The sequence below is a fragment of the Bos taurus genome, chromosome 29 (genome assembly GCF_002263795.3).
Source record: "Bos taurus isolate L1 Dominette 01449 registration number 42190680 breed Hereford chromosome 29, ARS-UCD2.0, whole genome shotgun sequence".
In the NCBI taxonomy this organism is placed as follows: domain Eukaryota; kingdom Metazoa; phylum Chordata; class Mammalia; order Artiodactyla; family Bovidae; genus Bos; species Bos taurus.
In genome coordinates this window covers 49395153-49423137 of record NC_037356.1, presented here as the reverse complement: position 1 = coordinate 49423137, position 27985 = coordinate 49395153, and the positions used below count along the sequence as shown (strand labels likewise).

General features: G+C 63.1%; 1 protein-coding gene and 1 non-coding gene across 9 annotated transcripts; both read right to left on the bottom strand.

The window, feature by feature from the left end:
* Positions 1-665: 665 nt before the first annotated feature.
* IGF2 (insulin like growth factor 2) lies at positions 666-27985 on the bottom strand. 8 transcript variants are annotated; one of them, NM_174087.4, is made up of 6 exons: positions 27892-27985; positions 19221-19477; positions 17834-18052; positions 5785-5947; positions 4186-4334; positions 666-3881 (listed from the first exon to the last, which is right to left on the bottom strand). In NM_174087.4, exons 4-6 carry the CDS (start codon positions 5939-5941, stop codon positions 3648-3650), a joined length of 540 nt encoding a protein of 179 aa, NP_776512.2. In that variant the 5' UTR covers positions 5942-5947; positions 17834-18052; positions 19221-19477; positions 27892-27985; the 3' UTR covers positions 666-3647. The 8 variants fall into 8 exon arrangements, with proteins under 8 accessions (NP_776512.2, NP_001354558.1, NP_001354557.1 ...); NM_001367629.1 differs by having other exon boundaries at positions 19261-19477; XM_005227270.5 differs by lacking the exon at positions 19221-19477 and adding an exon at positions 10581-10745 and having other exon boundaries at positions 669-3881; positions 27892-27966.
* MIR483 (microRNA mir-483) lies at positions 4728-4795 on the bottom strand. Its single transcript, NR_031155.1, has one exon. It is a non-coding gene; the product is annotated as a microRNA mir-483 (primary transcript).

Genomic DNA, 27985 nt, shown 5'->3' with positions numbered 1-27985 from the left:
ACAGCCACTGCCCTCTGCCCACCGGCAGACCTGCTGACCAAGGGCCCTGGGGTACATAAGCGGGGAGGGTGGCCAGCCCTCAAGCATTTCTAGGCCAGCCTCACTGTCTTCCAAGGAGCGTGGGTACTTAGAAGTCACAAGGGTCTGGGCGGTGGTGCAGGGCTAAGCGGGGGAGGGCTTCTCAGTCTTGCGGGCAGGGGCTCCTGTCTGCTCGTGCAGGTGGGCACGCAGGTGACGAGAGTCCCCAGGTGTGAGTAGCCCTGAGTCTCCATCTCTGGCAACGGAACAGTGTCCAGAAGCTTTCAGAGCCTGGCCGACCCCCCACGCCCTGTCCCCCAAGGTTGGGAGAGTTCCCTGGGGTTGGCCGACAGTGAAGGCTCTTTGCTCCTCGTCAGTGGGCTCCTGCAAAAGCCCCCAGGACCCTGCCCACCTCTGAACTCTAAGGAGCTGGGCCTTGAGATGGCCCCGGAGCCCCCTCCCCGCTGCTGAGGGCAGCAAGCCGTCCGGCAGTTCTCCCCACACCCCGTCGCCGTGAGGGCCCAGAGGAGGTGCCCCCCAGGGTCTCCCTGCCCCCTCTTCCCACCTACACCACCCCCTCCCCAGGACTCAGACTCCCCTCCCTCCCCCAACCAGGTACCCCAGCGAAAGAGCAGAGGACTCAGAAAAACTAATTTTAAATGCTTTATTGGGATTGCGAGCGATAAAGGTTAAAGACAAAACCCAGGCTGTGGATTCTGCCAGAAACAGCACGTTACGGGCAAGAGGAGGAGAACACAGCCGCGCGGTGGACGGGGCGCGGACACGATGACTTGGTGTTCTGCGCGTGGGGGTCCTCGCGTGATGACTCAGAGACCCGAGAGGGGGTCCCGCTGAAGACAGCTGGGGGGACTCGGGGAAGAGACAAGATGGAGGGCCACGAGCTGGGCGCGGAGGTCGGAAGGGGCCCCGGGTCGGATGGAGCTGACCCACGGAGAGCTGCCCGCTGTGTCTGGGGTGGACTGGTACAACCGCCCCCTGGGTCGTGTCAGCCCCGTCACCGGGGACCCGAGGTGTCGGGCCTCTAGCTCACTAGTCGGGCTGCCGTGCAGGGGGACTGCGCTGGGGGCAGAGGCGGGGGTGAGGTAAGCCCCCAGCCGCCCGGGTCCCTGCCACAGCCCGAGGTGCCGAGAGTGGTGGCTGCGTCGCGTCACCAGACCCGAGGGCCTCGGGGCCCAAGCGACCCAGCGGTCAGAAAACTACGCAGCTCTTCTGCTCTGCAGGGCCCGGTTCTCCCGGCCTCTCCTACCACCCGACCTCACCCCGCCTGGACGCCAGGAAGCCCTGCGGAGCTCTGAGCTTCCTGGGGGCAAGACAGGGCGCTGAGGAGGCGGGCAAGCTGTTCCCGAGGGGTACGGGGGGAGCCTCCCCAAGTGCGCAGAAGGCGGCCACCTGCTCCCGCCCGTTGGAGCCCTTCGCTCACACATCTGTAGCCCCTTCCCCCCTGGCCGGCCAGGCCGGCCAGGGGCCCCACCTTGGTGGCCACCGAGCACCTTCTTGACACCTGGAGAGACGCCTCCCCGCCCCCTCCTCCGCCCCTCAGGACCCCCCGGGGACCAGCCACTGTCCCCCGGGGGCCAGGCCAGGCAGCGGCCGTCTCCATTCCCCTGACTTCTCTGGGGGGCACAGTGGCCGACACCCCCACAGAGGCTCCACTCTCCACTCAACCCAAGCGACAGGGACAGATAAAAAAAAAATTAAAAACAGGGCGATAAATGGCGGAGGGCAGGATGGCGGCGGAGCCGCGGGTGACGGTGGTGACTCTGTGTGTTCCTCGTCCTTGGTCACTGCCCCCCTGTTACGTGGGGTAGGGAGCAAATTGATAAAAGAGCGCGTAAAAAGCTAAGGAGGGATAAAAAAAAAAAAGGAAAGATGCCCCAGGAGTAATTAAAGAGGGGAGATAGATCAATTGGCGTCAATTTGGGCTCTGATTTCCGTCTGTAATTCTGCAAGTGTCTCGCTGTTCCTTCCCCCCGAACGTTTCTCTCCGAAATCTTGCTGGACCACTTCCTGCCTCGGAATGTCCCCCCACCCAGCCCCCACTGCCCCCCACCCACCCCGCCATCCTCCAAACTTCCCACACTCCCCGTCACCTTTGCCAGCCTCCGGGGGGGCCCTCATTTCTGAGAGGCTTCCCCAGGAGGCTGGCAAAGATGATCCCTAGGTGTGCTCGGGGGAGAGGGCTCCCCAGATCTTGCAGAAGCACACCCAGGGGGTCAGGCTACGTGGTTGGGCTCGTCTCGCTTGGCTGCAGCCATCTCCCGCCTGGCCAAACCGTTCCTCACTCTGCACGATGGTCGGTGCGTGGATGCCTCTGGGGTCTAGGGGCACCCAGGACTTACATTCTGTGGGCTGTGGGGTCAGAACAGGTGCCGAGAAGAGGTGGGGATCACCCTCTTCTCGGAAAGATGGAACCACCTGCCTGAGCCCGAGACACACCTTCCCACAATGGTGCATCCCAGGGGATCAGAGGGGAGCACGGAACAGGAAAACCGCATCGCGGGGCAGCTCAGAGAATAATTTGGGATGGAATTCGGTCTCAGCTGCACAAGGCTGGGCACGGGTGTCCCTAGAGAGTGTGTGTGTGTGTGTGTGTGTGTGTGTGTGTGTGTGTGTGCGTGCATGCGTGCATGGATGTGTGTGTGTGTGTGTGTGTGTGCATGGATGCATGTGAGGCTGTGTGTGTGTGTGTGCATGCATGCATGTGGGTGTGTGCGTGCATGGATGCGTGTGTGTGTGTGTGCGTGCATGGATGTGTGTGTGTGTGTGTGTGTGTGTGTGCAGGGTTGCATGTGCTTTCCAAGGTAGGATTGTGATGTCAGATTTGGAGTGTGGGGGTGTTTTGCCAATTCAACTTTATCTGCGCGATCCGGGGTTTCTGCTCCGTGCTCCCCTCCTCTGGTCTCACAGCGTCCCCTCACTGCTCTGTGGTCCCAGTGATGGAAACTTGGAGGAGGAGCAGGTTTGGGTCTTTGGTGTCACACTGCCAGTGCCCGAGGAGGGCCTGGCGACGGTCGGGGGGAGATGGCTGGCCAGCAAGGACAAGCCTACCTGCAAATTTGGCCCCTTCCTTTCTCTTAGATGATTAGATCAAAGCCAATTTAAGTCCAGATCCAAAAGGAACGAGAAGGAAGGGGGGGGGGGCCGAATTCTTTTATTTTGCCAATTGTTTTTAAGCCAATTTATTTTTAGTATTTTTTTCAGCCAATTGATTTTTTTTTTTTTAAGAAGTTTTTGGAAAGCTAGTTTGCTTTTCTGGTGTTGCTAAAAAGCCAATTCGTTTCAAGGGGGCTGATTGAGGGGTTCATGATTGCAATTTTGGTTGTGTAATTTGGGGGTAATTTGGGGGGTGATAATTTGGGGGGATATTTAAAGCCAATTGGTTTTGTACATTTTTAGAGATGTTGTTCTGATCCCCTCAGCCAGATGGAGGGGGCCGAGGGGGATTCGCCTGACGTGGGGAGGTTGGGGCACAGAGGCCGGGGCAGGGGAGCCCGCAGACAGGACGGTACAGGGATTTCAGAGAGAGACCTAGTGGGGCGGTCCCGGTCAGGAGGTCGGCGCGAGGTAGATGGTGCCACTTGGCAGAATTACGACACTTTGGCTCACTTCTAATCGCTGGATGCCTTGGAAGAGGCGCCCCCGTGGGTGGCAGGGTCCTGGGTGGGCAGGGCGATCAGCGGACGGTGACTCTTGGCCTCTCTGAGCGCCTCCAGCTCCTTGGCGAGCGTGCGACCCCGGCGTGCTCGCAGGAAGGCGGGCAGGCCCCTGCGCAGGCGCTGGGTGGACTGCTTCCAGATGTCATATTGGAAGAACTTGCCCACGGGGTATGCGGTGACGTCGTCCTGGGAGAGGAAGAGCCAGTCAGGGGCTGCCCAGGGTCCGGGGGACACGGGGGCAACGCCTAAGCTGCCCCAGGTGCCCAGGGTGCGATGGCAGGTGTGATAGGCCAGCGCCCACCCGCGCTGCTGGCCAGTGCCCCAGTGGGGAGAGGGCAGGTGTAAAGAACTCCCTGGCTGCCCTCTCAGCTAAGCAGCTGGCTGTGCCCTGGTCCCCTGGCTCTGGGGTGACAGCCTTGCGGGGCTGCAGGGGCAGAGAGGGGAGGGTTCCTCTCGCAGGGGCTGGGCCGGAGCTGGGGGGCCATCTTACCGGAAGCACGGTCGTAGAGGCAGACACATCCCTCTCGGACTTGGCGGGGGTGGCACAGTAAGTCTCCAGCAGGGCCAGGTCGCAGCTTCGGAAGCAACACTCTTCCACGATGCCACGGCTGCGTCGGTTTATGCGGCTGGATGGTCGGCCTGGCGGTCCCCCAGGGAGGAAGGGCAGGACAGGTCAGTGCCCGCACCTGGCAGAGGTGGGGGTCCTCCGGGCAGCCCCCGCCCCCACCCTCGGGACGGGACACCTGGTGGCCCTGCAAGGACAGCCAGCCGCAGCCTGGAGTGGAGGAAGGAAGCGAGAGGTGGGCCCAGAAAGGACAGAAGGGACAGTGAGCGTGAGTGACCAGAGCCAGCCCCTGGCGCCCTGCGCCTCCTCCTCGAATGTCAGGTGGGCCCCGGCCCCGCCTCCCAGGACCCCGGGGTCCCGGCCCGAAGGCCGGCTGGGATCCAGGTGCCCCCCTGCACCAACCAGGAGCCCAGGCGCCCGTGGCCCTAGAGACGCCACCGCTGAGACCGGCAGGAATGGGAGGAAGAAGGAGAAGACGGGAGGAGAGGAGTGAGGAGCTGCACAGACCACGCCCTCCTTTCTTCCCGCCCTCCCCTCCCCCCACCGCAGGCTCCAGACTCGGCCACGTGAAGTCCCCGCCTTCCTTCCGCCGTCCGTGGAGGGGGGGGGCGGGAAGGGAGCCCCCAGTAAGGGGTCCGGCTGCAGGGTCAAAAGGGCTGGGGGCTCAGCCCAGCCCGCCCGTCAGGGAGGCAAGCCTGGTGCCAGGGCCGGCCAGCACGAGGCACTGCGGTGCCACTTCCTGCCCCCAAGGGTGGCAGAGAGCGAGGCCACGGGAGAAGCCAGGGCAGGCAGGGGCTTCAGAAGCGCGGAGAAGCGGGTGTGCTTTTCAGAGCGAAGCGCTGGCATGCCAAGACGGGCGTTTCCGGCCCATTTTAGAGGGTGGGTAAGTAAAAGCTGTGGAGGAAGATGCCTCGTGGGGGTGGTGGGCTGGGTTCGAGCCTCACGGCCCTCGCCCGGCTGCCCCAGCAGTGTCCCCTGCACCATGAGCCGCCCTCAAGTGTGGGTTCCACCCAAGCCCTGAGCCCTCTGCCTCCCATCAGGGCAGCGGGCCCCCCTCGTGGATGGAGCCAGGTGTCCCCCAGCACGCACACTCACACCCCCAGTGACTTTTATTCTTAATGGCATTCAACCCGTTTGATTCCATCTCAAATCTAACAGTCCACAGATACGTGCCCATTGCCAAGACGTGGATGAAAGGTGCAGGAAGCCGGTGCCCACAGCTCTGCCCGTGGGCAGGTCAGGGAGAAGCAGGAGGGGAAGGGCTGTCTGCTCCCCCCCACCGTGGTGGGCCTTCAGCCCACTCTGCACCCCACCCACGCTTGCGGCTTCAGGCCTGGCCCCTTGTGGACACACCTGTCCATTCTCCCTTGACTGCGAGTCATGTGGCTGGAAGCCTGGGCCCAGCCTCCTGAGCCAGGGAGGCCGCAGGGCCTGCAGAGGCGACTGAGGACCGTGAGAAGGACCCCAGCATCTATGAAGAACCTGCTGTGTGCACCCCTCCCCTGACCCCAGGGAGCTACTCACTGAAGTAGAAGCCGCGGTCCCCACAGACAAACTGGAGGGTGTCCACCAGCTCCCCGCCGCACAGAGTCTCGCTGGGGCGGTAAGCAGCATAGCAGCACGAGGCGAAGGCCAAGAAGGCAAGAAGCACCAGCACCGACTTTCCTGCTGTGATCCCCATTGATGTCTGCGGGAGAGAGAGGCGTGAGCCCACCACCCCGCCCAGGGCCGGCCCGCCCTCCGGCAGGTCCCCGCGTGGCTCAGCCAAGACACGCCAGCCGCTCCCTTTGGGACCCTAAGCCCAGCCACCTTCTAAGTCCAAGTCCAGTTGCAGATTTAAAGCCTGGCTTTCTCCTTAATCTTAATTGCTTTAATTACAGGAACAAGAGCTTTCTCTGTTGAGGCTGGTGGGATGCAGAATCACCCCACGAGGAGGGAAGGGCCGGGGGTGGAGCCTCTCTGATGGGCCCCGAGCGCTGGTCAGTAACTTCATGTGGGGATCACCGTCCCCCTCGTATTATTGCCGAGGCTTGGCCACACCCAGTGGCAGGGGCCAGTGCTGGACACTGGACCTGGCCTCCATCCTATGAAGTCATGGGGGTGGGGCCAGCACAAGGCAGTGACCACTTCTTGGGCCTCCCTGCACCAGCCAAGATGGCAGAGGGCCCACCCCAGCCAGAACATGTGCATCCCAGAGGTCCAGCCGGGCAAGGGCGCCAGGAGGACCAGCCTCCCTCCAACACAATGGCGGGGCGTCCCGGCCCCATGCCTCTCCCTCCCAGACGGCCTTTCCCAACCTCTCAGCCTGTGGGTGAGCAAAGGTCAGTGGTCTGGTGGTTGGCACAGAGTGCCAGCCAGGCTCCCCGGAGCCTCGTTCTCTGGCATCACTTAGTCCCTGGACCCCAGTCTTCCCTGGGGTCCCCAAAACACACACGAAAACCAAAAGCCTCCTTTCCAGGCCTCGCATCGCACTTCCAATGGCCAGGGGCCTCAAAGTCCTTCCAGGAACACCAGAGCCACTCCCCTCTTGGGATGCCAAACCCCAATCGGAGAGCTGAAGAGAGCAGGTCAGCCCCCCTCCCTGTCCCCCCGCCGGGGGACCAGACACCAGGTTCCCTCAGGGTCGATCTGAGGGAAAAGATACACCTCAGGACACACCCCCTCACAAGGCTGCGAGGCTGCAGACTGGGGTAAATAGGCCCTGTAAACGGGAAGGATCTTGGCTTTCCTTTAGACACAGCAGTCACTTCCGCCTCTCCAAAAGGTGGAAGCCCCCCAGGCAGGCAGTCCCCGCCTGTCCTCGGCAGGCGCAGCTCCAAGCCCCTTCTGGGAGGACAGTCACGGCCCGGTGCCCCTGAGCCGGTGGCACCCTAAGGCTACTCAAGCAAGGTCCCGGGTGGACTGCCCACATGTGTCCGTCCCAGACACTGCACCCAGTGAACACAGGGGCACTGAGCCGCACACGACTTCCCAGCCTGGAGCAAGGTTGTTGCATGTTGGAATTTTGATGCAATAAATCGTGTAGGAAATCAGAGGACTGAGGAGGAAACTCAGTCGCGCTTAAGCTCCTGACGAGCAGGGGCCAGCTCCATGGAAGATCTAAACGGCCCCCTCGCCCACCGCCCCTCGCTGGACGAAACCCCGGCCTGCTTCCCCGCTGCCCACGGCTGCCCCCTCCAAATTCTGAAAACAAATTTGGCCAGCTAGGAATTCCTGCTGTCCGAGCGGCAACTCCATCTTTCTGCAAGCCCAGCCACTTGGTGTGGGGTCCAGTCCAGGACACCAGCGGAGAGCCGAGACTGGACAGGAGTCAGGCAGCCACGCAGGCCAGGTGAGCCAGTGGGCAGAGGAGGGGTGGGGGGCAGAGGCAGAGAGGAGGGGTGGGGGGCTGAGTGAGGGGCGGCGGGCAGGAGCCAAGGGGGCTGCGGCGGGCGGGAGCCGCAGCGCAGCGGGGTCCTGGCTCCAGAGCCGCGTTACCTGCAGCTGGACAGGAGGCTCGCTGGGGCTGGAGGAGGATGAGGAGGAGGAGGAGGAGGAGGAGTCTGGAAGGCTGCCTCCGAGGAGAAGCTAATGTCCAGTTTGCAGGCTGGTCAGTGCCTCAGCTTTTATGTCTGGGCCGGCTCCTCCCAGCCCCGGCTCCACCCTGCCCCCACCCCGATCCCAGCTGACCACTCCCCCCGCCCCCTTCGCTCCCGCCCCCTCCGTCCTCCCAGCCAGTCCCTCCTCTCCTGCACCCCCAACCGCTAGCCCCACCGTCTCTTAGCAAAGTACCAGGGCGGGGGAGGGGGGCTCCTCCTGCACCCCCAGCCCATCTCGGCACAAGGAAATGGGGGGGGGGGCGGTTCCGGAGGGGGCTGCTTTCCACCTCCTTGTATGGAAACTTCCATCTGCCCACGGGGGCAGGGGCAGTTACCCTCTCTGGACGGTCCATTCCGGGCCCCTCTGAGCTCTGGACCAGCCCCCCTCCACCCAGATTCCTGGTTGGAAATGTCGGGGACCGGGAGAGGGAGGCGGTGGGGGGGGGCGCGGAGGGAATGTGGCGTCTGGCAGGACTCTCTTGCCAACTCGGCCCCCCTCGCTCCATCCTGGCCCCGCCCACCCAGTTTTCCTCTCTCGGTCTTGTTGGCAACGAGTCAACATACCAGGGTGGGTTTCTGAGATTTGCGCCCCTTCTCATTACACGGCCGCCGCCCCACCCCCCGCCCACGCCCGCCCTTGCCCCCGCACGGCACAAATCACAAACTTTCAGTAACAGCCCCCTGCACCCGCAAGGCGACCAGGAAGTCGGCGTGCACAGAGCTCACACCTCCCCCGGCGCTCCCCAAGTCCCTCCCCCGCCCCCCACCCCTCGCCCCTTTCTCCACGGCGCAAGGGAGAGCGCGGGGTTCGCCCCAGGGGACGGGACCGCCAGCCCCCCAGCCCCGTCTGCCCGGGCCCCGCCGCCCCGCCGGGCCCGGCCCGCACGCAGCTTACCTGGAAGCCGGCACCAGGGCCGCCCACCTTCCTGCTGCGTATTGCAAACCGAACAGCGGGCGAAGGCCCTCCTGCCGGGCACTCCTCTGCCAGCGCCGCTCTGGCCGAGTCGCGGGGGCCGAATGTGCGACGGGGCAGAACGGGGGGATGGCTTTTTTTGGGGGGGGGGAAATTTCTGTCTGATTCTTTAGGGAGGACGGGCTGTCTGCGGGCCGGGGCGGGCCAGATGTTGTACTTTTAGGGGGGGAAAGGGTATCGGGAAATGAGGTCAGCTGTTGTATCAAGGACAGAGAGGGGCAGAGATAGTGAGAGAGACAGAGTGAACGTAAAAAGGGGGGGTCGAAGAGAGGGCGAGAGGGAGAGAGGACAGCGAGAGGCGGGCAGGCTCACAGCGGGAGAGAGCAGCGGAGAGAGAAACAGAAAGCGTATAATTAATCCACTTTGGGACGGCGAAGGCGAGAGGGCGGGCGTGGAAGGGGAGGGAGTTGGAGGCAAGGAGCTGGGGGGGACGGGAGGGAGCGAAGGGAAGGCTGCGGAAGAAGACAGGGGGCCGGGACCAGAGGCCGGAGAGGGGCCGGGGAGCGCAGAGAAGCCAAGGAAAGGGCGCAACGTCGGGGGCCGGGGAAGGTGCTGAGGGGGGCGGAGTGGAGGCGTCACCCGGGCCGCGGGCGCCCAGCTCGGCTTGGGCCGACGGAGCCCTCGGCCGTCGCGAGCCCGGGCCTCGGGGGGGTGGCGGTGGCGGCGCCGGGGCCGCTCGGGACGCAGCGAGGAGGGGGAGCGGCCGGGCTGCGCGCCGGGGAGGGCCGGGGGGGAGCGCGGGGGATGACAACGCCGGCGGCCTGCGAGCCGGACTGCCTGCGGGGGGAACCGCCTCCTCGGGCGAAGCGGGACGGGCGTTGAGGTAGACGAAGAGGAGGCGGCGGGGAATCCGCAGGCCGGCGGAGCGCTGCCCCGCCGACGGCGCCCGAGATGGGGGTCAGCAGCGTAGCGGACGGCGTCGACGCGGGGCCGCCAGCCGGGTGGAGGCGCTGGCGGGCGAGGGCCAGGAGGCGAGGGCGGCCGGAAGGGGGGGGCCGGGGGCCTGCCTGGCCTCACGCAGCTCCGCCGGAGAGCAGGCGAACTCTGGGCGCCAACGCCCGGCTCTTATAGTCGAGCCACCCGCGGCTCGGCGCCCGCTCGGGCCCCGCTGGCCGAGTGCCCGCGCCAATGGGCGCTCGAGGGGTCCTCGCCCCGCCCCCGAACCGCCTCTGCAACTCGAGCCAAGGGGGGGCCAGGCTTGGGGTCCCGGGGGGCAGCGGTGAGGGGGGGCTGTGGGGTGCGCGGGGACGAGATTGGAGTGGGGGCAGGGATCCTCAGAGTTCGAAAGAAGTCTAGAATTACTATTCCAAAGTGTTTGGGGGCCCTGTCTGCAGTTCCGGGGTGCCAGAGCCCCTACACAGTACACGGGGGACCCGGGACGACCAGGGTGGGAGGTGTCACATGCCCTAGCGACGGCCGGATCCCCGCGCCCCAGCGAGGGGCTAGGCGGCGGGGGTGCCCTGTGTGTGCGGGCACAGGTGGCGGGTCCCCGAGTCCCGCCGGGACCTGCTGGGGAAGCGGGGAGTCTCTGGGCGCGGGCGAGGCGCGCAGCCTCCACCTGCCTGAGCAGGCGCAGCACCTCGAGCTGCAGCCGGAGCCCGAGCGCCCCCCGGTGCCGCACGGGAACCGGGGAGTAGCCTCGGCGGACGCCAGGTGCGGTACGTGGAGAGGACCTGGCCCGGCTGGGGGCCAGGCATGGGGCCGGCCCGGGCTGCGCCTGTGTGCCAGGGGCGAGACGAGCAGGGCGGGAAACGTCGTTCAAATCCTACCTGCAGGACCGAGCTCACCGGGGTGCGTCTAAGCAGCTCGCCTTTGGGGCCCACCCAAAATATCCGGATAATGGTTCCCCCGTCCTCTATGCGTTGGACTTGCGTAGATTCGGGTTCAGCCCCGGGGGCCACCACGGTCATTTGAGGGTCTGGGGAAACCATCTCCTAGAGGGTTTGGACGATGTAAGAAGTCGGTGTGATTTTTTTTTTTTACCAAGTTAAAACCACGCACGAGTCCCGCGCCCCGCCCGCCCCAGGAGCCCCGACCACGCGCGCCTCTCCAAGGGGAAGGGGCCGCCGGCGGCGGAAGCCCGAGGCCGGCTCGCCCCCTCGCTCCGCCATCAATCACGTCTCCCGCGCTCGGCGCGCGCCTACCCGAGTCCTCCGCCGGGCGGCTGGAGGCGCCCGGGCGGCTGGAGGCGCCGCGCCGCCTGAGCGGGGGTGCGCCTCTCCTCCGCGTCCCTCCTGCCCTGCGCCCTGCCGGCCCCGCTTGGAGGTCGCCGAGGCGCTTAACCCCCGTTGTGATCTTTGCACAGAGCAAAGGAAAGCGGCACGGGTCTCCGGGGCCCGACCCAGCGCGTGGGGCGGCCGAGGGGCTGGCCCGCCGCACGGCTCCCGCGCCCCGTGCCGGTGTCCCCAGCAGCCGCTCGGGACAGCGGGACGGCGGCGGGTGGGTTTGGGAGCCAGGCCGGGACGCGAAGCGGCGGGGAGCTCACCGCGAGGCTGGAGGCCGAAGGCTGCGTCCGCGGGCGCGGAGGAGTCGAGGCAGCGAGCGAGCGATCTGCGGCGGGCGGTAGGCGCACTGAAGGTGAGCGAGACCCCGGGGCAGTCCCCAGTGTCCGGGGGCAACGCCCAGTCCGTTGGAAGACCCGGGGACAATGCCCAAATTTGGGGGAAACTGGGGGCAATGCCCAGTCGTTCTCCTGGACGCGGGAGAAGCCCTGCCTACGTCCTGGCGGACAAGCTGCCCGACCGAATGTGTGTGAGGAGGACGAGAGAAATTTCCCGCATCCGAGGAGCTCCGGGTACTTCGTAGCAGACGCGGAGAGGCCCAGAACCGGTGCCCGCGGGGCGCGGGGCTGCGGAAGCTGCAGAGACCGCACTGGGGCCGGGAGCAATGCCCAATTGCCGGGAACGCAGTGCGGAGCCGCCTGGTTTGCAAGGAAGAGAACGAAGGTCCTGAAGTGGGGACCCAAGGGAGGGTGCGTCGGGGTGAGAAGCTGTGATTAATGACTAAATTGGAGACTCCAGAAAAAGAACCCGAGTCTGGGGGCCGGGGAGGCTGCTCCGTGCAGCCGGGGGACAGGGGAGCCGAGTCTACCCTGTGAGGACCCGGGCATGTAGGTCAGCAGGCTTGTGGGACAGCCCCATTTGTAGGGCACTAGGCCTGCGGATGACCATGACCGGAGCAAAATTCTCGGTGTGGAACTTGGGAGGTTCCAAAAGGGCAAAGGGTCTAAAATTCGGGAAAGAAAAACAGTGGGTGGGTCTTGGGGATCCAGGTGCGGTGGAGAGGAATGGAGAATCATTTCCAAGATTTAGAAATTCAGGTTAGTGGGTGCTTGCAGCGCCCGAGGAAAGTAACTTCCATAATTGTGGTTTCTGGAAAAATTCTCAATGTCCTTGAGAGACTCAAGAAACACGATCTAAATTTGGGGCAACCTGGGGTGTGATCAATACATTTGGAGAAGGCAGAAAATCAATGGCTTTTTAATATTTTAATTTTTAAATTGGTTTCGATTAGTTTATTTTTGGTGAACAGGAAAAAAAAATATTTTGCTGGGCACTGTCTGCATTTGGGGACCCCCCTAGGAAGCATTGGCCCAAGTATGGGGGACCCATGGAAATTGTTCAGTAGAGACTGATATCTAAATTTCAGGGAACCTCAACCTGTGTAATAATCTTTTAGGACGCAGGCCTATGATACCTGAGATTTCCAGGACCTGGGGGTATTTTTCGGTATCTGGGCAATTTCATTTTGGGAGGCCTGTGGAAAATTGCCTAAATTTAGGAGGACTCAGGGTAAGGATCATAAAATCAGGGGACCCATAAATCAATGTTCGAAAAAGTTCAGTTGTTTTGTGGAAAAGGGAAAAAAAGTCTCAGTTTATTTTGGAGGGCTAGCAGGCAGCATCGCAATCCGGAGGCCCCAGAAAATAATTTTTGAATCTGGGGATCCAAAGAAGTCTTTCAAAGTACCCAGGATAACAGAGGGTCAATATCAAAGTTTTAGGGGGAAAGGATTACGAATTCCTAGGTGGTGGGGCCTGGTGGTCTACAGAAGATTGGCAGTGTCTGAAACCCAAGAAATGTTGACTGAATTTGAGGTGACTCAGTGAGTGCCTGGAGAAATGCTCTGGACCTGAGAAATCAGTGCCTTTCTGTGACATTGAATGTGTTTGGGGAGCTTAGAGAGGGCGATGCCTAATATTGAGAGCCCAGTGTGTCCAAACAGAGGGCACCGGGAAAAGGTCCAGTGTAGGTTTGCCTGGAATTTGGGATCAGTTCTGAATTTTAGGAAACCCGGATTCTTGTCAGTAAGCTCGTGGGGCCCAGGGAATTTTTTAATATTCAGAATGTTATGAGGCGGAGAAAATATTCAGAATATTTGGTTACTGGGTCACTCAAAAGAGCTTGGTAAAACAAGATATAGGCTCTGTGCAAGGGTTTGTTTTGTGCTTGGTTTGACCCGGGGGACCTGAGAGATATGTGATTTGGGGGGACCGGCCTGACCCATGATCACAGCTGAGCACAGCTCGGATAAGTGCTGTGTGTGTTTGGGGGGCCTGGGTAACAGCATCTAAATTTCAAGGAACCTGATTAGTGGCAGGAAGCTTGGAGAGCCCCAGAAATGAATGCCCCATGTCTTTATGACCCACCAAAAAAATTGCTTGGTGAGTTTTGGGGACCAGAAACCATCTTCTCAATTTTGTGGAACTCAGGAAATCAGAACACACACTGTTTATGATTCAGAAAGAGGGTCTCTGTGCTTTGGGTTTAATGCGTAAATTTTGGTGAGGCGTAGGCAGCAACCTTTCAACTCTGAGGGTCCTGGGGAAATTGCTCAGTCTGTTGCGAGGGGGGGCAGGGGTGGGGGGACCTGGGATTCTTTACCTAAAATTTAGAGAGCCCAGGTTGGGGCCAATAAATTTGTAGAACTCAGCAGATTATGTCCTAAACTCTAATGAAGCGGAGGAACAGGGCTTTGGCAAGGGGGAGCCGGGACAGGGGCAGTAAACTTGGGAGCCCCTGTCGACCAAAATTACAGGGACACAGGAAAAGAGTCCTCTTCTTTGGGAAAGATGCCTTAATGCCAAAAAAACACGGGGTTCATCCTGGGGAGTCAGCCTGAGCCCAGGACCGGGAGTTAATGTTTAAATTTTTCTGAATAGGGTTTGGCACTGTGTAACTCTGTAGAACCTGGGGTGGGGGTGGTGCTGGGGGGGTACAGAAAAACTGTTAAGAGCCTGGGTGGGAGAAGACACCCAGTAAGTTTGGGGACCCAGGCCTTAGTGTAAACCTGGAAAAGCCAGTAGGGGCTTGTGTGTTTTCAGGTCCCCAGAAATTAATGTCAAAAAAAAACACAAAAACCCTGTGACTTGGAGGAATGCTGAATGTATTGGGGGAGATCAGGGAGGAAACCTTAAATTTGAAAAACCACAGAAAAAATAAAATAAAATAACGTCTGCCATCAGGAGGAGCGGGGGATGTCGCTCGGTGGGCTGGGACCCTGGGGATGGAGAGCTTCGTTTGGGAGGCTGAGCTCCGGCCAGGGAAGCACCGCGCCGCTGCGGATCCGGCGCCCAGGGGACTCGCGCGGAGCGGCGGCGCCCTCCCCGGGGATCGGGGCGCGGGTTGCACGCCGCGGCGGCGGCGGCGGCGGCGGCTCCAGGGCAGCACGCGGGGCTCCCTGGGACGCCCGCCGCCCCGGCGAGGCTGGCACGTCGCTTCTCCCGATTTTGCCTCCTGGCCCCTGACAGCGCTTCCGTGCTGCAGCGCGTCGGGTGGAAGCGAGGCACCCCGGGGCGGCGAGGGAGCGACGGGGCGCTGCTCCCTGGCGTGCCGGGGGGCTCTGGGCTCCCTGCTCGGCTGCCTCCGAGAAGGCCCGCGGGCTCCCCGCCGCCGCCGCGCCCCACGCGCTCCGCTCTGCGAGCCTAGGCGAAGCCGCGGCCCGGCGACCGCCGCGGGCAGGCTCGTCCCCGGCTCGGTTTGGGGGGCCCCGGATCACCCCCGGCGGCCGTCCCCGCTCGCCCCCGGCGCTCCGGGAGCGCCGTCCGGGCCTTCTCGGGCCCCTCGACGAAGGCGAACCCAATTTTGTTTTGATAACGCGGGAGAGTTGAAGCACTGGTGAAGAGAAGGCGAATGGGAGGCGGGGGGAGACAGGACTGATGGTGGCGGGGGTCAGGGGTCTCCTTTCGTTTTCTCTAAGAGAATGTTCACGGCAAGCCTCCGTCTCCCGGCTGTGAAAGTCTAGTTCCTTAAGACAAACAGGAGGAGCACTGAACCCTACCCAGCCCCACCACACTGGTGGGAGCCGGATCACCCCTTTGGAATTAGGCAATGTTGCGGGTGGGGGGCGGCCACCCCCTGCGTTGCCAGCGACGGGGTGCTGCTGGGGGCAGCAGGGTGATGGGGTCTCAGGGCCAGCACACCAGCCATCACCTGCCCCCACGGTCACCCCACAAAGGGGCCCCACCTAGAAAGGAGGCGCCTCAAAATCTGACCCTCTGGGGAGGCAGGGGTTAATGCCCTTGGACAGGTGTGGGGACTGGGCAGGGCTGAGGCAGCCCTTTCAGAGGAGCTTGGCAAGATGGGGAGGACCCCCCCACACATGCTTTTTCACACCATGAAAAAAGCAGCCCACTTTCTACCCGGAGCCCAAGGCACGTGGGGAATGTTCCCCCTTCAAATTCCAGTCCACATCAATCACCCCGTGTCCATTCCAAGAACATCTGGCCTGTCTCCCCCCACCCATCACTGCCCCGCTCCCTCCCCACCAGCCTTCTGCAGTCCCCAGGCCCTCGCGGTCAGGCCTGTGCCTATAGAAGGGAGGGCGAGGAGGGGGCCTCCCAGGGAAGCCTGGCAGGGTGGCTCCCCTGTCTGTGGCAGCTTGTACATTTGGGGATGAGGAGTGTTTTTAAAGTGTCTGTCTGCAGACCTCAGCTCCCTGGGACCCCAGAGCGGATTTCAAGTCCTGGGTGAGGGTCTCCACTTCCCTTGCCCTGCTCCGGGCTCCCCACCTCTCCTGCAGGCCTGCTTCCCAGGCTGGGGGCGGCGGGGGCCGGGGTGAGCCATGTGTCAGTCAGGCTTTCTGGGCATCTTCATGCTGGGAAGGGGGCCCTTTGGGGACCCTTCCCTGCCTTCAGTCGTGAACAGGCGCCAGCCCTGGAGAAGCTGCGGCCCGGTGCTTGGAGATACGTGCCTGGATCTTGGAGGTAGGAAGGCTGAGGCCACCCTGGGGTGCTGGGCCGGGCCATGGGCCAGGAGGGGGCACAGAGGCACTTCCTCCCAGTGCAGGCCTGCAGGCTGAGCCCTCGCCTTATTTAGTCACAAGTGAGGCTAAAGGGGTAGGGTTGTCGGGGGTGGGGGGGGGGTAGATCAGGGTTACTGTGGGGCTCAGAAAGGGCACTGGCCACCCCCAGCCTGGACCAGCTGCCCAGGCTGCCGAAACTTCTAATCCCCCACCACAGTAAGAAGGGCACAGCCCTGGTATGTTGGGCTGGGGTCTCCCCCAGCACAGGGCTTGGCTGGTGAAAACTTCGGCCCCAGGCACCATCACCTGCCCCTCCCTCCGGCTCTGCAGCAGCCCTGGTACACACACCCCACCCCACGATGTGCCAGCCATATTCCAAGAGGACAGTCACCCCCGAAGACTTGGACTCACCCCAGGAAGCCCAGCCCCGAACCCCGACCTGGCTCCAGGCTCCGGCTCTGCAGCGGCTCCCTGCTCCCGCTCGCCCTGCAGCCTGCCTTCCCTTTCCCCGCTTCCTTCCCCGGCTCTGGCTCCAAGCTGGCCGCTCCCCACCTCCCTGGGACCAAGCCCAGCATTTTACAAACCCGGCTCATTCTCCAGGAGTCCCCTGAGCGCCCCCTCCCTCAGCCCCTACAGGGCGCCGGGCACCGCCGGGGTGAGGACCCTGCACTGATGCGGGAGGGATGCGCCTGCTCCCAGCAGCAAGGCTGGAAGCCCGGGGACCCAGGCCCCAGCTGGACAGAAGGCCAGGACCCGACGGCCAAGGCCCCAGGCACCGCCAGCCCCTGACCAAGAGACCAACGTCGGCTGTGAGTAGGAGTGTGGGGCACCCGGCCCCCAAGCTGCAAGGACCCAGTGGCCGCTGTCGTACCATTTCATGTAGCGTCTGAACTAAATGCACCTTTGAAAAACATTCTCGGTTTCTCTCTCTTTTTCTCTCCGGCGCAAATCGGCCTGAAAGGGGGCACCTGCTGGGTCCCCCACGGCAGGCCTTGAAGAGTGACCTCTGTGGCTTTGGGGTCAGGAGTGGGAACACAGCCCCCTCTCCTCCACTTCCAGAGACCCTGGAGCGAGCCCTGCTCTGGGGTGGCTCAGCCTGTTGCCCCCACCCTGGCTCCATCCAGCAGTGTCAGAGGAGGCTCTGGCTGCCCCCCAACCTTTCCAGGGTCCCCCTCAATTCCCCAAGGCACACATAGGAAGCCCCAGCCGACGGCCTCTGTCGTTACCTCACTCTACCGCACAGTGCACAGTAACCAACCGCCCTGCGACTGTCCCCCTACTTTGACAGATGGGGACACAAGAGAGGTCAAACCACCCATGTGAGGCCCCACAGCAGCGGCCCAGGGCAGGGAGGGCCGGGTCTGGCATGCCCAGCTGAGCCCAGCTTTCCCGGGGCCCCCCAGGCTTCCCCCCAGCTTGCTGGAGATCTCTGCCTGCAGCTCCTTGCTCTAGTTCTGTGCTCGCCCGTCACCCCTGACTCTCCCCTGGGCTGCCCACTCCCCCTCCCTCTGTCCTACCAGGAGCACCCCTCCGAGGACCACGCTGCCCCGGTGGCAGGAGGCCTACCCTGCCTGCAGCCAGAGCCCCCAGGAGCCGACCACCTGCTGTGTCACCCTGATACGACCCCAGACCCCTGGAGGCTCCACTCCTTGGGAAAGGGTGATGGCAACAGGAGCTTCCCGAGGCGGGGCTCTGAGCCCTGAGGACAGCAGGCCCCTGTCCAGAGTCTGTGGCACTGACTGGGCACGCAGTCCTGCCTGGGAGCGTCTGGAGTACTCACCTCTGCGGGCTGGGGCCACGGGCCTCAATTCTGAGCAGGTGGGGATCAAGGGCCACAGGTCACAGCAGCTGACCTCCGGGCTGGGGTTTCTGGCCTGCTGCGGGTTCTGGCCGGGGGGCAGCCTGGGCAAAGGGCTGACCTGGCCTGGGTGTGGGGCCCTGGGGCTGGGAGCTGAAGGCCACCTCCTCGTCCTCAAGGTCAACAGTGACTCTTCGTCCCCTGGGGGAGAGGAGAGGGGTGTTCTTAAGATGGTGTCTTTTAAAACAAATCCACACACGTGCACACATCCAGCCAGGGCCCTGGCCCCTGCCCCTCCATTGGCTGTCAGGTGGAGAGGCCCTCGGGTCACCTTGTCAGGGTTTGGGTGACGGCTCCCCTGCCTGTCCCTCCGGCTGCCCAGCTCTGCCTTTTCTGAAGAAGGGACGGGGAGAAGTGTCCACAGTTCGCCAGAGCTGGGCTTCCCCACGGCCAGGCTTGCAGAGGTGCCCACGGGGCAGCTGGAGATCCGTCCATGGGACAGGCGGCCCCTCCCTGCAGTGGACTTCTGCCTGAGCTCGGGGGCTAGTGGCTGCACACAGACAGCCTGCCTCCTCTGCCCCAGCACATCCCCACCTGAACGGAAGCAAGGAGGGAGCCAGGCACACACAGCTCTGCCATGCGGAGGCAGCTGAGGGTGGGGGAGACTGTGCTCCTCTGGGGAAGGGAACCCTTCCCCACACATGCCACACGGGAGTCTGGGTGGAGGGGAGGCACACTCCATGCACCAAACAAGAACGACCCAGGGCAGGGGAGGCCGGGAGGGGCCCAGGGCAACCGGCACACGGTCGGGAGGAGAGGAGCGTTCCTCTTCAGATCCCGCTGTGGGGCCCCAAGCCGCAGCACCCCTTCATCGTCATTCTCAGCATCCTTTCCAATTACATGGTGGGATTCTCTGGGGAAGGGGTGGTGTAGGGAGTGAGGACAGAGGGAAGCTTTACTTTTTACGTGGTATGAAAAAAATAACTTCCCAAACCCTGGGCCTCAGCGGCCCTGCAGTGTCCTGCTTGTCTCTGGTTGGGACCTGGTAAGGCGGGGTGCAGCCAGAGGGAACTTCTCACACGGGAAAACTCTTTTACTTCTCCAACAGCAGCTGTGCCCTCACGCTGAAGACAGCGGCCCTACGCTCCAGCCCACCCCTCCCATTTTGCCGGCTCAGTGAAGGAAAGTGTATTTTCCAAGCAAAAGCCCCTGTGGCTCTGGGCAGCTCCCCTGAAGGGCTCCCTCCCGACCTGTCCTGTCTGCTCCAAAGTGGAAGCTCCCTTGAGTCCTCTGGCAGCACAGGCCCTCCCCTTCCTGTAACTGCCCCCAGCCCCCTCCCCGCTGAGCACTCCAAAGGCAGCTTTCTTACCACCCAGAGGGGGACGTGTGAGGGAGGGACGCCCGGGCACCTGTGCTCTATTTGCTGTGTTGTCTCTGAAGCTCCCCTGGGCGGTGGGTAAAGAGGACCTGGACGTCGCTGGTGCCCCAGGCTCTCGACTGCCAGGTGGATGATCCGCTGGCTGGGCCAATAGTAGCAGTCGCTGCCAAGGCGGGGGTGCTCTGGCTGTGGTGCTCAGACCCCCCAGCAGGCTTGACTGGGAGGCAAAGGAGGGGATGAGGCTGAGGCTGCAGAGACGTGAAGGGCATTTTTAGAGCGTGCATTGTAAGGGCCCCTAGAAGAGCCTCTCCACCTCGGAGCACCTGCCCAAATGCCAGCGGACCGATAGTGTGCCCCCACCGCATCCCCACCCCACGCCGTTCCCCAAGCCCCTCCAAATTTAGATAGAATTGCGCCAACTTGGTGGTGCTGGGCCTGCTGGAACAGCTGGCTCTGGCACCTTCCCACGTGAGGGTATGGCGCATCAGAGGGTGGAGACTAGGCCCACCCTTAGCCTGGCAGAAAGGCGTTAGTGGGCATGGGCATTAGCCAGAAGTACTGGCTGCCAGTTGGGAGGTAGGGCTCTGCGGAGGGGGGTTGAGGGTGGGCGGGGCCTCAATTGATTGACACTTGGCAATCACTGGACACATCCGGGCATGCCAGTGCGTGTGGCACGGGTAAAATGGGGGCGGGGCATCTTGGGAAAAATCCGGGTTCGAGGACAGTCAGAAAAATCTTCCCTCGGGCGCTCCCAGTGCAGCACCAGCACAGTGCGGCCAGGTCTGTCTTCTTCCAGAGACAGGGGCTCACCTGGGGCTTCTCTCCCCTGGTGGCATCTGACAGCACCCCCGACCCCATAGGTGTGGCGCAAGGCACTGAGGATGCTGCAGCAAGTGGCAGGTAGCAGGCAGCCGGCAGCACAGCCTGCTCACAGGCACCCCTGGGAGGGATGACTGGGGTCCGCGGCCTTCTGAGCTTGGCCAGAACTCCAACTGAGTCTGGGACCCAGAAGTTTCAACACCTGAGTGAAGGCCCAGGCAGCTTGGACCAAGTCGCACTGGGAACTTAAACCTCCTCCCTGAGCCTTCCCGTAGAGCAGGAGGCGGAGCCAAGGTGCACTCGGAGGCAAGGATGTGTGTGGCTCCCTGCAGGTCACGGTCCCCACTCTCCCTGTGCCCCAGAGCCCTGCCTGCCAGCCTGTGCTGGCGTTCAATGCTCTCCTCTCCCTTCATCTTTCAAGCCCTCATCTGAACTTCCTTCTTAGCTGGAGCGATAGGTCATCTGATGAGGACAGGGCTTTCAGTGGGGAAGAGAGTCAGACTTGGTGGGGGGGTGGGCTCAGATCTGGTGGGAGTGTCCTAAACAAGATGCAGAAGTCCCAGAGCCGTACCATCCTCTGGGAGGAAGGCAGGTGGGCATCTCCCTGGGCTCTTGGGCAGGAGAGGAACGCAAGGGTGCTAGAGGTCCTGAGTCAGGCCCATCGCACACAGAGGGGAGTCAGTGTGTGAAGTACCCCACACCCCCACCTCCTGGTGTCTGCTGCAAGATGCCCAGATGTCACAAGGGACCTCCTTGCAGATCCATGTGGGAAGCCTTAGCTGGGGCTTCCCGCGCCTAAGGTGGGGCCAGAGAGGGGAAAAGGCTGACTCCATGCCAGATGATGAGGCTGCATGAGAGGCCCACCAAACGGCGTATCCTCGAACTGAGAAGCTGGGGGGCTTCCCAGGTGGTCCAGTGGCTAAGGCGTCACCTCCCAGGGAAGGGCTTGTGGGTTCAGCCCCTGGTCAGGGGAACTAAGATCCCACATGCCTCAAGGCCAAAAGACCAAAAGCATTAAACAAAAGCAATATTGTAACAAATTCAATAAAGAAAAAAAAAAAAAGGAATCAAGAAGGTGGGCAGCTAAGGGGCTGAAAGGGGAGAAGCGTCTCAAACCCACAGATCAAACTCCTGGAAATGCGGGGTCCCCACCCCTAAACCAAGGCATTGAATCTGGGCCCTGCCCCTACTCCAGGTGCCTGTTGCTGGCACAACCCCAGAGGGGATCATACCCACGCAGGGCGATTTTACTCCATCAGAACCTTGAACCCCAGAGTGTTCAAGTAAAGGAAGGGGAGCAGAGAAAGGGGCTCAGGGTGGGGAGGCCCCACGGGGTGCCACTGAGGCAAGACTGGAGGCAAAGCGGCTGTGAGGGTTGTGACCTTGAGCTTGACCTTCTAATTACCATCCATGGTGGGACCACAAGGCCTTCGGGGAGGCAGTGAAGTGGGGCGGAAGAGGCGAATTTGGGGTGCAGGGGACACCTCACGACATAAACTTCGCTGCCCCACTGCCTCTTAGGCCTGGGAGGGGGTTACCCCGGCCTAGGGTCCTGGTCAGATCCTGGTTATGCAGGAGAGACTTGAGAGAGAGGGGCTCAGAAATCCCCAGGGGCAAGCTGCCTCCATTTGGCTGCTTAAGTGGCCTCATGCTGACACCTGGTGGCCACTTTTAGAATTACAGCGCACGCTCGCAAGGTCTTGAGGGGTGACTTGGGGCACCCTGGGAAGGGGGCTGTGGGGCAAACCAGTAACATTCTTCCCACAAGACAGAGGCCCCCTGCACTGTTGGGGTTCAGGTGGGCTCTGCACCTTTTCACTCGGATCTGAGGCTTTCATCAGGCCCCTGCCCTGGCTTTACAGAATCGATGGTGGAGGGAGGTCCTGGGGGTTCCCCACCCCAAACGTGTGGCAAGGTGGGTGACCCAAGCGGCTGAGCCCAGGACGCCTCCCTGAAACATCCACTGTGTTCTGGGAATTAGAGAAAACGGCATTATGTTTACACCTGAATACAATCAGATAGATTACTGTCTGATAGATAGATATCAGATAGATATCTGATACCCAGCCCACCCCCCGCCCCGTCCTCAGGCAGGGTCCCCGAAACCAGCGGGGGGCGGAAGTGGGGGGCTGACTGGCGCCTGACTCCCGGTCCCTGAACGGCTTTCCAAACCTGACCCAAGCCTGACACCTCGCGGCCACATCGAGAAATGCAACCACAGCCTTATTAGACAGCACCTGGCTTTTCTAGAATCTATATTGCCGGGAGGATAACGGAGGAGCCACTTCACCAAACCCAGGAGCAGTGGATAACAGAGCCCCCATCCTGACATCACTAGGTGTCCCAAGAGCCCCGCACCGTCAGGAACCAGGTGACCCAGCCACCTCCATGCAGACGGCCGGAGAGGCCAGGGTGAGGCCGCCCTGGGCAAAACAGTGCGAGGACCTGGGGAGGACGGGGCGGGAGGGGACCCGGAGGCTGCAGGGGCGAGCCTGTCACCCCCAGGCCTCCGTGTCCCTCTGACCTCACAGGCTGACGTGCTGGTGCCTGGATGCCCATAGGTCGGCGCCCAGCCCAGTCCACCTACGGATACCTGTTTGTCATTGCTCATCATTACACTGTCTCAATGCAAAGGTACGTTTCCCCTGACTCCCCTGACCACACGAGCATTCTTTCCTGGATGTTGGTAGCTGAGTCACTGCCAGGCTGGTCCTGGGACACCTGTCATCCCCTCCATCCCCTGCAGGTAAAACCTGCCACCTGAGAGGGCTCTGGAGTTTGGGGGGAGGGAGTCTGGCCCTGGCCCCCAGGCACACAGGAGCCCCCAGGCCCCCTGGGATGCACGCTCCTTCCCCCAACCAGCCCTCCACCTCATTTCAAGACATGTGAGCCCCGCAGGCCCCCAAGCCCTGGGCCTCTTCCTTTGGGGGGCTGGTCCGCCTGGCAGCCGCACCCACGGGGCACCCTGGGAGCCCTGGGGCCTGCTCCTTTGCTGTGGAAAGTGCGTCAGCTGCCTCTTGCCTCTGCTGCCTAGAGGAGCAGTGGGCCTGCGGAGCCCTGAGGCCCAGAGACGGGGAGAAACCTGCTGGAGATGCAGAGTCTGGAGCTGCAGGACGCGCCCTGCGCAGGCCGCCCGCCCTGGGCCTGCCTTGCACACGCGCCCGGCCCTCAGGCAGCAACACAGCACGTGCTGGGGCTGAGGAGGACGTCTGAGGCCACGGCCTGTCCCACTGGGCAGGAGCCGAGGACGCGATTCAGAGGACCTGATGTCACCACGGCAACAGGCCTGGGGGCCCCTCACTCACACATGTCTCCCTGCTGGGCCCTCAGCCACCACAGCAGGGAGAATCTCTGTGGGTTCCCTTTTGATGGATGAGGAAACCAAGGCACAGAAATGATGAGTAACTTTGCCAAAACCACACAGTCAGAGCAAGGACTTAAGCGCAGCCTGCCTTGCCGACCAGCTCTCACCCTTCAGCCCTGCGCTGGCCTGGAGTGGACCCTCCTGCTGGCCCCAGCACAGTGAGGGCTTCTGGGGAGCTGGGGCACCCGCAGGACTTGGCCCACTGTGTCCTCCAGGCCTCTACCTGGCCATCTTTGTGCCCAGACCTGGAGGATGGTATCTCTGCATGAACACAGCTCCCAGTTGGCTCCAGGGAGGGCGGGACCAGCTGTATTTGCCCACGGCGATCCCTAGGTTTGGTCTGCACCCGCGGCAGTGAGAGCTGAGTGTGGACTCCATCTTAAGGCCAAGGCACCTGCCTGGGGACACGGGACACCTCCTTCAGGAAGCCTCCCAGCCTGCCTGTTCTGCCTCCGCTGATCTGAGCAGCTGGAGGGCGGCCTGTAGACTTTCCTCCCTTCTGTCAGTCTACTGGCTCTTCCACCGCCTGGAGCCTGGCCTCTCTGCTTCTCTGTCCCCAAAGCAGAACGTGGGTCCAGGAAGCACCCGCAGCAGGCAGCCAAAAACAGACCCATCATCTAGGCCTCAAGGAGGAAGCCCACCTTCCACCCTCTCCCTCTCCCTGACACTGGAAGCCTTCCTTGGGCAGGCTGAGCTGCGAGACGTCAGGCGGTGCTACAGAGGATGAAAAAGGCCAGGGAGACCACGGAGGACTACAGAGGACCAGAGAAGGCTGAGGAGACCATGGAGGGCTGTGGGGACCAGAGAAGGCTGAGGAGACCACGGAGGGCTGTGGAGACCAGAGAAGTCCAGGGAGACAACGGAGGGCTGTGGGGACCAGAGAAGGCTGAGGAGACCATGGAGGGCTGTGGGGACCAGAGAAGGCTGAGGAGACCACGGAGGGCTGTGGAGACCAGAGAAGTCCAGGGAGACCACAGAGGGCTGTGGAGACCAGAGAAGGCTGAGGAGACTATGGAGGGCTGTGGGGACCAGAGAAGGCCAGGGAGACCACGGAGGGCTGTGGGGACCAGAGAAGGCTGAGGAGACCACGGAGGGCTGTGGAGACCAGAGAAGTCCAGGGAGACCACAGAGGGCTGTAGGGAACCGGAGAAGGCTGAGGAGACCACAGAGGGCTGAAGGGGACCAGAGAAGGCTGAGGAGACCATGGAGGACTGTGGGGACCAGAGAAGGCCAGGGAGACCATGGAGGGCTGTGGGGAACCGGAGAAGGCTGAGGAGACCACAGAGGGCTGAAGGGGACCAGAGAAGGCTGAGGAGACCATGGAGGACTGTGGGGACCAGAGAAGGCCAGGGAGACCATGGAGGGCTGTGGGGAACCGGAGAAGCCCTGGGAGACCACGGAGGACCACAGAGGGTGGGGAGGCCAGGGAGGCCTGGGCCATGGATTCAGGGCCTCGGGTTCAGCTGGGCCCCCCACGTTCCCCTCCTCCCTGCCCTATTCTGGCTGCCCACTGAGCCTCCTCTCGAGCCTGACCCCAGCTCAGAACCTGAGGCCCAGAGAGGGAAGGGGACTTCCAAGGTCCCGGGCAAGTGGGCCTTGGGTGTGGGGGGCAGGCAGGGTGCTCCGGGGGAGGCCGGGCTGGAACGGGGTCAAGCTCTGAAGTGAGGCCGGACTTTGAAGAAAGCCGTGTGCTTTGAGACGCGGTGTGAACAGCCCTGGGCTGCAGGGCCGCCTGGGGGTGCCAGCTCTGTTTTCTAAAAACACAGATGGGCCGGGAAGGGGGTCAGAGTGAGGCGGGCGGAACACGCCCCTCCCACCGCCGCGAGGTTCCGATGGCTCAGCAGCCTTGGCCACGTGGGTTGTGGAGGGTGGGCCCGCCGGGGCTCGTGCACTCTGGACCCCCAGGCTGGGGGCCTGGAGGCCCATCTTCACCTCTGGCAAAGCACAGAGCGGGGCTCCACCAGGAGCGGACGACCCGGGGTCTGAGCATCTCTGGGTGAGGGGGGCCTGGGAGGCTGCACCCACCTCCACCCCACCCTGAGGGCCCAGAGGTGGCCCCAGGATCCCATATCTCAGCCTTGCGCCTTGGAGGGTGGGTACTGTGTGGTGAGAATCCCGGCCCAGGTTCTGGGGGCCGCATCGGGGGCCCCTCCATGGGCTGCCTGGGTCAGATCCTGGACAGCAGCAGATGGCAGAGAGTGGGACATTTGAGCCTCTGTGGGGAGGGGCCAGGGGACCGCCCGGGGGGAGGTGAGCTGAGGACCTGAGGGGTGGGGGCCGACGCTTGGCTGGGGAGGGGGCAGTGGGGAGGAGCCTCTGCCTCGCCGCCCTGCTCCGAAGCCAGAAACCAGCGCCGAGGGAGGGGCGGGCGGGTGCCCACCCACCACTGCTTGTTGGCTCCCTCCACAGCTCCCGGACCCCTGGGGTGCCCACCCCCCGCTCCTTGTTGGCTCCCTCCACAGCTCCCGGACCCCTGGCCATCCCCTGCCCCCAACATCCTCTCTGGAACTGGCCTCTCTCTGCTCCCAGCACTGGGCAGCAGATGGACCTGGACACGAGAAAGAACCCTGACCCAACTGGACCCCCGCCCGCGGCCTCCTGGGCCCCGGTTCCTGTCCTCAAAGCCCCCATCTCGCGTGAGCCTCTGGCTCCAGGGGCCGAGGTGACTATGAGCAGAACAAGGGGTGCTTTGACGGTGACAACCACCCCGTTGCCCCCAGCCTCAATTCCCCCAGGCCCGGGAGACCCTCAGCAGAGGCTGGGTTTGTTCAGCCATGAAGAGGGCAGAGGGGGAGTTCACCCCCACGGCCTCCCGGCCCAGGTCTGATTCTGCAGCCAGAGGGTCAGACTATCCTGGTGACATGGTCCAGAATGTTGGGGGCCCGGCATCTTGTCCAGCTGCTCCCCCAGGGAGCCTGGGCTCTAGAAGGGTGGCTTGACTAGGTGGGGTGAGGCTTTGGGCACCCTCTCTCCTTCCTAAGCCTTGCGGCCTCCAGAGCCCCTGGGAGCCAGCCTGCTGGCATCCCGCACAGCCCCTGCATGCCTGCCCTCGGTAATGTAGGTGGTGGGGGCAACAGTCTCCTGCAGAGGGGGCACCGCTGGGACCACCCAGCGCAAAGGAAGCTCAGCAAAAGTGAGCCTTTGGTGCCCTCTGCTGGTTCTACTTGCAAATTACCGCTCTGACAGCCCGCCTGGCGTGGACAAGGGCCCACCCTCCCAGGGTCAAGGGGGCTCCAAGGTGAGGACTCCCAGTCTAGCTGGACACAGACTCTGCTAGGGGCTCAGCCTGGGCTCTGCATGGGGCCTTCTGGAGGACCTCAAGCCACTGGTGCCTGGTCTTTCTCCCTGTTCCCAGCCTGGCCCCCAGTAGGCACTGGGACCCTCAAGGGCAGGGGCCCACCCCGGCATCCTTGCGTCCACCGGAGAATAGCAAGGACAGTAAATATTTGCTGCCACCCGCAGAAGGCAAACACGGCCGGGTGTAGGTGCCAGCTCACTTGTGCCAGGCGCAGACACAATCTGGGGTCCAGCCTGGAGGCAGCCACACCAGCAAACGTCCTTAGTGGGTGGACACCGGGGGCCCGACCCCAGCCTCGGGGTCCCCACTAGGAGCACAGGAGCAGCAGCCCCAGCCCTGCCGCGTGTGGACAGTGCAACGCGGAACACACATGAGGGAGTGAACCGGGCGCGTGCGGGGGGCCGCACTCGGCCCTTGGACCCCCTCAGCCACACCAGGGTGACACGCAGGGCTGGACACGGCGGGCAGCCACCGTCAGCCCCGCGGGCCAGTGAAGCCCAGGTCCCAAGGGCAGCCCAGGACGGGCCTCCAGTTCCCAGAAGGGGCGGAGCCAGGGCCTGGGTGGGTGGCAGAGCCAAGGTCCATGGGCCGGGCTGCCATGGGGGGCGTGCAGGCTCCGGGAAGCAGGGGCATCTGGGGTTCAGCGGTCAAGGGGTAGGAGACCCAGTCTGACCTTGTCCTGGCCCCAGGGGCCCAGGTGGCCATGGCAGCCGCTTTTCCCTCCCTCTGTGACCTCGTCCACACCAGGGGTGCAGAGGGCCTCCAGCCCTCCTGCTCAAAACCACATCACCCAGGCTCAGGGGCTGGTGGAAGAGACTCGGGCGGTGGTCCCTGGTCTCAGGGCTGGAGCGGGTCTCAGGAGGCGGCAGGGAGGCAGGCCCCTGCAGGGCACCGTGACCCATGGCCTTGCCCCCGTGCAGCCTTCCCCCGAGCCCCCCAGCCCGCGTCACCCAGGGCATCCTGCACCAGGGCATTCTGGGACGGCCCCACACACCCCAGGACCCCAAAGGCCTCCTTGCCCTCTCTCTACAGAGTCTGTTGGCACCTGAGGGGGAGGGGGAGCGTCCAGGTGGTCCCCAGGGTCTCACCAGCTGGCAGGGCCTTGAGGGCAGCCTGGCGATGACCAGCCCACTTCCCAGCCCCAGCTGCCCCCTGCCAGGCCGCTCCAGGTACCCACATACCTCAGCTCCTGCGGGGCACCCCTGCCCCGACCTGCACGCACAGGGCCGCCCGTGTGAGCCCACGGACAGATCACTGATCAGCCCAGCCCCCCGC